The sequence below is a fragment of the Volvox carteri genome (genome assembly GCF_000143455.1).
Source record: "Volvox carteri f. nagariensis unplaced genomic scaffold VOLCAscaffold_30, whole genome shotgun sequence".
Classification (NCBI taxonomy): domain Eukaryota; kingdom Viridiplantae; phylum Chlorophyta; class Chlorophyceae; order Chlamydomonadales; family Volvocaceae; genus Volvox; species Volvox carteri.
The window spans coordinates 977,844-988,993 of NW_003307573.1; the positions used below are offsets into that span (position 1 = coordinate 977,844).

The 11,150-nt window shown below is 50.9% G+C and overlaps 1 protein-coding gene across 1 annotated transcript in view; it reads left to right on the plus strand.

The window, feature by feature from the left end:
• The window catches only part of VOLCADRAFT_105580 (uncharacterized protein), a gene marked incomplete at both ends in the record, with an annotated part of 6,974 nt that extends 5,478 nt beyond the window's left edge, over positions 1-1,496 (plus strand). Inside the window, one exon of the mRNA XM_002952479.1 lies at positions 1,453-1,496. Within this exon, the coding sequence (XP_002952525.1) occupies positions 1,453-1,496 (44 nt within the window). The remainder of the gene's footprint in view (positions 1-1,452) is intronic.
• Between the last annotated feature and the right edge of the window lie 9,654 nt (positions 1,497-11,150).

Sequence of the window (11,150 nt, forward strand, 5' to 3'; positions counted from 1 at the left end):
AGAGGTGCGGGGAAGGGCGGCGCAGGCAAGGGAGGGTGGAGGGGGCGGACAGAGGAGGGTAGCTCGGAGGGTGGGTCGGATGCTGGTGAGGAAGAGGTCCTAGCCGCTGGCGCTGGGGAGGAGTCCAGCTCGGAGGACCCGGGCAAATATAGCGAAGCTAGCAGCAGCAGCAGTGGCAGTGGCAGCAGCGACAGTGGTGGAAGTGAGCAGTAACATGACAGCAGTGATGAGCGCTTGGGGGTGCACACACCAGGTCGGCCCCAGGCAGGATGGGACAGACCGATCCCAATAGGTGCCGGTACATGTCATGCATCGGGGGTTTCATCCGTAGGAGTAGGCACGAACTCTGCAAGTGGTGGTGAGACTCCTTGGCGAGCACTTGCTGTATGGGGGGTGACATGAACGCTGTTTTCGAGGACGATGGTTGAGATGAATGCATCAGGCTGTCAGGCTGGCTGGTTGGCGTTGTGAGTCCAAAGCGCCTTGGTCCACAAGCACACTGAGACTTAGGCTACTTTGACAAGGGGTGTGCGTCCATTTTGAGGCTTGCCGCAAGTATTCACCAATCGTTAATTTAACATGCAGTAAGCGTCACATCGCAGAGTAATATCTGCCTGTGTAACCCGTGATAACAGGGTCTTCACCCGTAATTGTACGTGTAATTGGTTACATGTGCCCGTATTTCACCTCCAGCACCGCGTAAAATCCACCCGTAATCACTGGGTCTTCACCCGTAATTCTGCGTGTAATTGGTTACATGCGCCCGTAATTCACCTTCAGCACCGCGTAAAATCCACCCGTAATCACTGGGTCTTCACCCGTAATTTCGCGTGTAATTGGTTACATGTGCCCGTAATTCACCTCCAGCACCGCGTAAAATCCACCCGTAATCACTGGGTCTTCACCCGTAATTTCGCGTGTAATTGGTTACATGTGACCGTAATTCACCTCCAGCACCGTGTAAAATCCACCCGTAATCATTGGGTCTTCACCCGTAATTCTGCGTGTAATTGGTTACATGCGCCCGTATTTCACCTCCAGCACCGCGTAAAATACACCCGTAATCACTGGGTCTTCACCCGTAAATGTTCACCTGTATCCTTGTGCTCAAATTACGAGACCCGTAACGTGTTACGGACCCGTAATATCTGTCAAATTACGGGTGGATTGACCCAAAATTACGGGTAAAATGACCCCCGTTTTCCCAGAGTGTAATATATTACCAAAAAAAACACTGCTGGTGGTGCACCCATCCATCTCCACTGATGGCTCCAGTCACCCGACAGCCCTGGTTTGCCTGTACTGACCTTACCCTGCAACAACAGCACCCCTCCCGGGCTCCCATGATCAGCAATCTGAAAGCCATCCAGCTGCTATGCGCTCTCCGGCGCCTTGTATCCGAGCGCCATGTCCAGCAAGGGTGCAGCCCTGGCCATCTGCTTGGCGGTGCAGGCCGCGCCCATCTCGTTGAGTCTGTCAGCCGAGCACTTCCATGACCACCAGCCCAGCGCCTAAAATATATCTGCAATGGATTGATCCTAGGCTATTCGTTTTGGGGCTCCTGGAGGCCCATAAAGTGTGGACCGGGGCATCAAGCACACCCTTCTAGTCGACCATGCAATGTCTTTTATGTGCTATATATAGCCCACAACAATCCTATGCATTTCGGTGCTTTTGGAAGAAGTCCTGTCATCATCATCGGCAGGTGCTCATGCGTGAAGCCCTTTGCTAAACTAGTTAAAGCAATAACGTTTCTTTAGCTATGCAGGCTCATGGGCTCTGTAGCCCGTTCATTTGGCATTATGTAAATTTGTGACCTCTGTCCCACAGTCACAGTTTCCATCTAGCATACTATGCCCGCTGCAATCTCGGAATTTGACCTCATGAATTCCCAAGGAACTCCGGGCCAAATCCCATCGGGATTTGAGGATTTGACCCCCCAAAAAAAAAGCAATATAATGGTCATGCAAAGAATTCCTCGGGCTTGGCATTTGAGCATTTGAACCCCCCAAAACAATTATCATCATGCAACATGGCCATGCAAAGAATTCCATGTGCAGCCGTTACAATATATTGCATATATTCAAGCGGCATATTATGCTCGTGCCAGTCAGTCCTCGCGCTGCATGCCCTCAAACTCACTTTTAGTTGGACTAGAAACCAATCCAATAGCAGCCTTTTGTACTTCCCGCTTGATGCCTTCACATTTGCGGATACCGTGACAGACATGACAGATAAGACTGCAAAGCAGCTCAAATGTGGGGAATCTCCAACAGCATGCTGAGCTTGGTAGTGGTGTGAAGATCCTGCCTAAGGTGTGCAACACCTGGCAACAGCAGGCACAAGGCATGGTGAGGTGATGCTGCACTGAGCGACACAAACCCACCATCGTTGTCATTGTCATCATTGCTGCTATTGGACGAGATCTTGATGACAGAGGTTCCTGGCTGGGGCTTGCATTGCTGTTGCGGTCCCGAGGCGTCCATGCCTACAGCCAGCAGCAACAGTCTCAATTATCAATTGCAAGGGAGATGGGCACCCAACCACGAACCGGATGAAAGCACATAGCAATCCACCCGTAAGGTCCATGGTGTATCACCTTGAAGATCCAGTGCCGTTGTTGCATGGACGCGAGGGTCCACTGGCCAGGTATGGCACGCTGGTGTGGTTACCTGTCTGAGATTAGGGATGCGAATTTACGTTTTACGTTTTTACGTTTTAAGGAATTAAGGTTACGTAATTACGTAATTAAGATTGGACCTGGCCGTAATTTACAGAATTAAGGGCTCGCCGTAATAAGGTCCCTCAGGAGGGGTAGAAACCTTAAAAGCTTAACAGACCCATGGGTCTTACAGGTTCCGCCGGTCTGCAAACCAGGGTGCCGCTGACCCGTCCACTCCTCCGAACACACCACAAACCCAGCCATGGGGGAAGGGTATCTCAGACTGAGATAAACCTTGGGGTGCCGGCCGCTGGAAGCCTGCTGACGACGCATCATTCACGTTTCGTTACTAAACAAAACAAAAAAACACAAGATGGCACCACACAAAAGGCGCAAATAGGTGCGAACAAGGCTCCTGGCCTGTGTAACCCGCTGCATGGAGCCCTCCCGCTCACGCCTGTGCACCGTACTAAGACCTTCCAATGTACATAAGCACCTGTTCGTGCTCACAGCGGCTCCGTTATTCAGTCGGCGGCGTCCCACTGGGGGTTGATCGGCCCCATCTCACGTAAGGTCCATCACTTCTGCATAGTAATGCAGTCATCGTTGCTATCTTGATGAGCTAATCCACTATCATTGCTATGTATAATCTGTTGCCTGTAGGCCCCTTGGCCAAGGGGCCTACATGGCATCCAAGCTGAAAAGTAAATTCGCACCTCTAGAGGTGTGACAGCCCAGATCTGGGTTGTCCGTCACTCCTCATCTGGGTTGTCCATCACTCTTTGCGGCGAGCACCGGCTTTGACGGAATGACTCTAATACTAGTCTAACTAAAAGTGAGTTTGAGGGCATGCAGCACGAGGACTGACTGGCACGAGCATAATATGCCGCTCGAACATACGCAATATATTGTAACGGCTGCGCATGGAATTCTTTGCATGGCCATGTTGCATGATGATAATTGTTTTGGGGGGTTCAAATCCTCAAATGCCAAGCCCGAGGAATTCTTTGCATGACTATCATATTGCTTATTGTTTTGGGGGTCAAATCCTCAAATCCCGATGGGATTTGGCCCGGAATTCCTTGGGGATTTATGAGGTCAAATTCCAAGATTGCGACCCCGTGAGGGGTCTCGCTTAAACTGGAGTCTGTCAAGATATGCAATAATTAACTCAATAGGTGCTCCTGACCTCACCGTAGTTCGTTAGCCAATTTCCATTCCGGGGCATAGGGGGGGGGCTCAATTGATCGAGGCCAAAGTCACATCAACACCTCTCGGGCTAAACTTAATCTCAAAAGGTACCGCGTATCTCATGATTGAATTCTTAGATGACGGCGTATGATAACTCGAACTCCCAAGCCTTGAGTGTGTAACGGACCAAACATAATATTTCACCCGGCTGAAACGCGTTATTACAAGTTACAAGTTACAAGTTCCGCACACAAGTGCGGGTGTGTCCGTAAAAGCCGGGGGGGCCATGGACGTTGTATTGGTATTGATGCGGGTACGCGGGAGGTCATCTTCATTCTCCCTCGTCCGCTTCAGGGTGAAGCGCCTCAGCGCGACGTGCCTGGCCTCCCAGATTTCCGAGAGGTACCTGGCCAATGCCAGGGGTGGCGCCTCAGTCATAGTGGTGCGCATGCTGCGCCCCGTAAGGACTAGGTCACCATCATACTTAGTCCGTATGCTCTTGTAAGCGGGACATTCTTCGAAAACATGCAACTCATCTTCAACCGGTACCGCTCCACAGTCACAAAGCCTGCAGGTACGCACGGTGCGTTCACACCCATTAGGCCTATTAACCTCTAACTCTCAACAGCCTAACCGAAAACGCATGAGCACATGATGAAGTCGCTGGGGCATGGTCCCTTTAGTGTGCTCCAACCAATCAAGACGCGCACCCCTTGACGGGGCAGCTCCCATCCAGTTCATATAGCGACACGCCTTGGCTCCGGTAATTCCATAGTATGGGGAAGACGCAGGGGTCACCCAAGGTATTCGGGCATTCCCACCGAGCATCAAGCCGCTTGGCAAAAACCTTAAGAATGCTCTCGACTGGCAATTTAAGGGTGGTGTAGTACGATATAAGATCATTACCGCGCGTATTAGTGGGGGGTTCCACTCCTAAGCTAGTAAGAAACGCTAGTACCTTGCTTGCCCAACACTCAGTGGCGCCCCCAATTGCCAACTCCAGGTCAGCGACAAATGCCCGGTGACACAACGTTCCCGGCCTCTTAACCACAGAGTTCCAAAACCTAAGTACAAGATTGGTCCAATGGAACTGGAGTGGCCTCTGTGACAGCTCGCGATATAGGGAAACCATAGTCGGGCTCCTCGCCCCAACTATGGTTCGCATGTAAGCACGTTGTTCCTGGACCATGGGATTAGCCATAGCACCTTCAAAATTCACATTAATGAAGTCAGGTCCCCAAACTTGCGCTCCATAAGAAAACACCGGTACAACTAGTGTATTGTAGAGAGACATACATAGCTTGGGGGTGGTAATTTTCTTATCACGACACAGGGTGCTGAGCCCAAATGTGGCCCGCCTCCCTGCTGTGAGTAGTTGCTTGGTACATGCTGAGAACTGCACTCCTGGGCCATAGTGCAACCCGAGATACCGTGCCGTCTCGTTGCCGGTCAGCACCCGCAACCCCGCCCCACCTAACCGGTACTCAGCTTCAACAAGCCGCAAAATGAGGACCTCGCACTTGGCGGCATTCGCGGCCATACCCGTCGCTTTGCAGTAGGCTTCGAGTAGCCCCAGAAGGCATTCAGCTCTATCGTGCCCTGTCGCTACCAGTGACACATCGTCAACGAAAAGTAGGTTAGTGAGATCACCGCCCGCCAGGCTAACACTCTGCTCACGAAGGGTGCTCCATCGGCTGGGGAGGCATACACGGCAATTAGCATCATGGGCATCAATATAATGAGCGAATACTTCTATGAAGAGTCCAAAAAGGGTTACGCTAAGGGGACACCCTTGCTTAACACCACGCCCCACCTTGATTTCAGGTCCCAACTTATTTCCTAACTTGACCCGAAACTTCACGTCAGCATAGCTAGCCTTTAAAGAATCGAGGATGCGCCCGTGTAGCCCATACGACATTAGGAAATCCCAAAGTGTCTCATGGTCAACGGAGTCGAACGCCTTACTAAAGTCAATTTGCATGATAATAAGCGGCCTGGCTCCGGCCACAGTGTGCTTCGAGATAAGATGCCTTAATGTAAACAAGTGATGCTCGGTGCCAAAACCATGCCTACATCCAGCCTGGCTAACGGCACGTAGCCTATTGCCCTCACAGTAATTATTTAATCGCCTCCCTATGACATTGGCATAAAGTTTGCTCAGGGGACCCCCAACAGCGATTCCCCGGTAATTGTCACAGCAAGACACGTCCCCTTTTTTGAATACGGGGGACAGGGTGCTAGTCATGAATTCCCTCGGGTATTCAGCTCCGTATATGCGGTTGAATAGCACCGTTAAGTAAGGCGCCAACACAAGCACGGGTTGCTGCCCTTCAGTTTCCCTGATAGCATACTTATAATACTCGGCCGGGGTTCCCTCCAGGCCCGCGGACTTATTGTTGCGCATAGCCTTAAGGCCACTAGCAATTTCATCCTCCGTAAAATCCTTGTTAAGCCAAGCAGCTAATTCCCGTCTGTGCGTCACCTGGTCCTCGTCCAGCCATCTAAACTAAATACCCTCATTGCGGCATTGCCTCGTCTCTCCTGTACCATTAAGCACCTTGGAAAAATCCTCGGTAAAAGCATTAATATCTGAGATCCCGCAAGGAGGTGGTTTTCCCCCACGCAGCCATGTCCACAATCCGCGTGGGTTGAACCGGGCGTCCTTAATCCTCCTCCACATATCTTCCATTTCAAACTCCTGAATAGCGGCCTTCCTAGCCTTCTTAAAGGCACAGTGCTTGGCCTTCCAGGTAGTCCTATGTAGATCGGGCAGCTTGCCTGAGACGGGGTCCCTGACCTCCTTACGGAAACTCATCATATCATTCCACGCAGCTGCACAGTCCTCGTTCCACCAGTCACGCTTCACAGACTTTTCCATCCCCCGTGCACCGCCGAACGTCTCTCTAGCACACTTATTGATAAGGGTGCGCAGGTCATTCATGCTTTCGTCACAGGGTGCCCGTTCTACAAGCTTTTCCTTGAGAGAGTTGATGGTCTCTGTAATAATGCCATCTGGTTCACGAAAAAGCTCGGTGAAGCGGCCCTTGCATGAAATATCAAAAATAAGGATCCGTTCACGTGCTAGGTGAGGCTTCCGACCCTGTGCAGCCCCTGGCCTCAAAACAGCATGCAGGCGAAGGATAAGCGGGTGATGATCACTCAGCACATTAGACTCTCCCCATAAGTAAGATCTAAGGACTTTGAGAGTGTTAATCTGCTCGAAGAGCCCGTAAGATGCAAGGCACAGATCAATAGAACTGTGACCCTCAGTAGAGTTGGAGTAAGTGAAGCCCCCGGGCACATCACCAGGTGCCCGCCCATTGACAATGGCTAGGCCTGTGTCAAGACACATTTGTGCCAATCGGCGGCCAAAACAATTCAGCCCACTATCTCTATTTTTAGGGGGAACACCGACGAGGGAGTGTGCCCCTATTCCATTTACTCCGGGCAAGTCTATTATTGGTAACATACTGAATTCTCTATTGCAATGTATCTCGCCTGTAGCCAACAAAGATCGTATGAGCGCAAACAACTTTGGCTGCCTCAATTGACCGAGCTCATAGTCACATCAACGCCTCTCGGGCTAAATTTCATCTCAAAAGGTGCCGTGTATCTCATGATTGAATTCTGAGATGAGAGCGTATGATAACTTGAGCACCCAGCTTGTGTTACCATTTGCCCGCACGGGCATTCCGACTTGCCACCAGCAGGCCGACAAATTTGATTTCATTTCTCTATGAAATACGCAAGCTGCTCGTTTGTACATTTACTTTAGCCAATGCTCGGGGCCTCCGGCGACTTGCGGTGTGCCGTGATGAAGCTCGCGCTTCGGGGATAAACGTCACAGACAGCACCCCCGAACTTCACCCAGCTTGCATTACCATTTGCTCGCACGGGCATTCCGACTTGCGATCTGCCGTACATGCGGCCTGCACCCGGGATGGATGCGAATCGCACCCATATGGAGCCCGCATGCGGTGCTGACGATTCCAACGGTGCAAGCTTAGCTCCCACACCATCAGCACTACTGCAACAAGCACATCTCCCACCGCGTTGACACTACCCATCAATTGTCACACGTGCCGCACTAGCTACCGGCCTGTACGGATGCAGGGGGGGCCCGCCCTTTTTCCGGTTTCGAGGAAGCCGCCACCCGACTTGTTTACCGTGCCCTAACAAACCGCGTCCCAGCGGAGCCGCCCTGTAGCGCTGCAAACCAACGGGAAAAACCTTACAGACCCCACTTCGTTTCCTTGCTCCAGGGCATGTTGATCCGAATCGAACTGATTCGTCACGTATCCGTCATACCATAGAAATGCACCCGTTAACTAGTTTCGGGGTGCACCCTGTTTTAACACGTGTACATTCCAAGACATGGGCAAATCCGTTGCTTCCTGCCTGGGACATGTCCAGTGCTGCTCTCTATATTCTGGTTTAGAGCAAATTTTATTTTCCAAAAAATGACTTTTTAGCACAAAGTTGGTCGGCTATGTTTTTCGAAAGGAAGCCGCTTTCCCGGAGTTTGGTAGGTTTGCAGACTGTAATACGCTACATTCACATTAGAATTATTCAGCTTACAAAGCATAACAAAGTAGCGGCGCGGCATAAGAAGTACAAATCGCAATCTGCTGTATGGATCGTCTTCCGCTAACAGGCTTTCCAAAGACAGAGTCCTCACCGCAAGGAAGTGTTTCCACAAATAAAGCTGAAATCCTCATTGCCTGACACGCCTGAAAATTTGGACATTTTGTGGACAAATCTTTAGCAGGCCGGTACATGACCTGTTGAGAACCAGCAGCTGCTGACCTGGTTGTCTAATAATGCACGGCTAGCTGGCCCGCTGGCTCTACTCCTCACACGAAGTCTGGGGCCCACTGTAACAACACCGCACACACACATACTTACACACATGCACACATACACACGTACACAGGGTTGCACTGTCGGTACAATACGATACGTCTAATACGATCCGTATTTTTAAAAATACGTAATTTTTGGGAGGCAATACGTAGTCAATACGCACATATAATACGCTTAACGCTGTGTCCAGGCAAGGCCCCCTGGGCCTGCCCGGGCTGCAGGTGCCCTCTTGTGAGTGCACACTCAGGTGTGGTAATGAGCAAAAGTTATAACGTGTGTATAGTGCATATCAAATCAAACTAGTAATAAATTCTTTAGATCTTCACCATCACTTTGACTACGCTAGCATCCAGGCCGTACTATGCAGCATGTTACACGGAATAACTCTTATAGGGCAGGTCACAGGTTCTTTATAGTATTCTAAATATATATAGTCACATTGTGTATTGGAATTCATTACAGTGCAGCAGTACGTAGCCCTTTGCTGCATGTCAGCCCGGCACCGTATTTTGGGCGTATTTAGGCCCCAAAACCCTACCAAAATGGAAGCATGCTAAAGAACGTTCCTGAGAACGCTAAGAATGCTAAGAATGGCTTGAGAATGCTGGCGCTGCTGAGAACGTTCCTACACCAGTCTCAAGCATTTTTATGACGGTTTTAAGCAAAGAATGGCTTTGAGAATGCAACGGTGCGGAAAACTTAGCAGAAACACACAAAGTTACAGTGGTTTGCCCCTTCCATAGTTCAAGCAGGAAACAGAGAGTCAGTCCTGTATTCTGAAATAAGTTCCTAGTGCTGAAATCATCCACAAGACCGACCATGAGGGCCCCTACAGCTCTGCGCTGTGAGGGTAAGGCCCTTCGAAAACAGGCTGGCACCAGGAAGTCGCCCCAGTATACAAGCGAAGCAGACGTGCCCCAACAATCAACAACTATCCAACCAAGGATGGGCTTCTCAGCATCAACGATTTAGTCAGTCAACATATGGAACGGACCTCAAGCAATTTCTGTCGATTTGCATAGCAATGTGCCACTCCCATTAAAGTATTTAAATACGCGAATTACGTATTTAAGAGCGTATAATACGCGTATTTCTAAGCAGATTTTAACGTATTGTGCAACCCTGCACGTACATGCACACATACACACGTACACACGTGTGCACACACATACACATGCACACACGCACCCTGATGCCCCCGGATTTCCGGGATTGAGACCTGTTAGGGTCGAAAATCCTCCCGCTGGTGGAAGGTAAAAGTGCCCCTAGTCGATGGACGGTGGCGACCTGGGATAAAGTTAACCTGCGAGCTGACTAGAAATGGAGTTGGTCCGCCATTGATCTGGCAGATTTCGTTGGGTGCCGGTGGTGGGTGCGGAATCCGAGCAATCCACTGTGAGGCTGGCTAGGGAGACCAGATGAGGGTGCTCCGAAACACCGGGGAAGGCAGACCCTGCCTTCCCCGGGTAGAGGCCGCAGGGTGAAGATATGACCTCCCTGTCCCACACATCATACACACACTCACTGGACGAGCAAGTCGCCTCAACGAGCGAGTCACAGCTGCTTGGGAAAGGGAGCAGCTCTTTATAGCTTAATCATGAAACATAAAAGCTTACACGTCCATCAATGCTTGTAGCAATTCCAAATCGGGTCGACATGGGTGTGTGTGTGTGCAATAAATAACAAGTCGGGTTTCAGCTTCCTCGAAGCTGGAAAAAGGGTGGGGCCCCCCTGGTAGCTAGCGCGGCACGTGTGACAATTGATGGGTAGTGTCTGTTGATGCGAAGGGATGCCCTGTCGCCCAGTGGCCTGTTTAGGTAACATGTCAGGCTGTTGTAACAGCTGTGGCCTGTTTAAGGCCGCCCATCAGACTTCTGTGAGCAACTGCTGGCAGGTTCTAGAGTACTGCCAGCTCGTCCATCAGGATAGGCTTTCCAAGCCTTTATAAGGCTCTGCTGTTTATCGGTAACAGCACCTCAGAGCCTAGGCAAGGGGCTATCGGTGGCCTGTAACAGCCAATAACTCTTAGCAGTGTCTGCTAGGTCCCAGTGAGATAGCGTCTCACCAACAGTGTCAACGCGGTGGGAGATGTGCTTTGTTGCAGTAGTGCTGATGGTGTGGGAGCTAAGCTTGCACCGGCGGATTCGCATCCATCCCGGGTGCAGGCCGCATGGACGGCAGATCGCAAGTCGGAATGCCCGTGCGAGCAAATGGTAACGCAAGCTGGGTGAAGTTCGGGGGTGCTGTCTGTGACGTTTATCCCCGAAGCGCCAGCGGCCTCAGCAATCCGCCCCACAGCCGCGAGCTTCATCGCGGCACACCGCAAGTCGCCGGAGGCCCCGAGCATTGGCTAAAGTAAATGTACAAACGAGCAGCTTGCGTATTTGATGGAGAAATGAAATCAAATTTGTCGGCCTGCTGGTGGCAAGTCGGA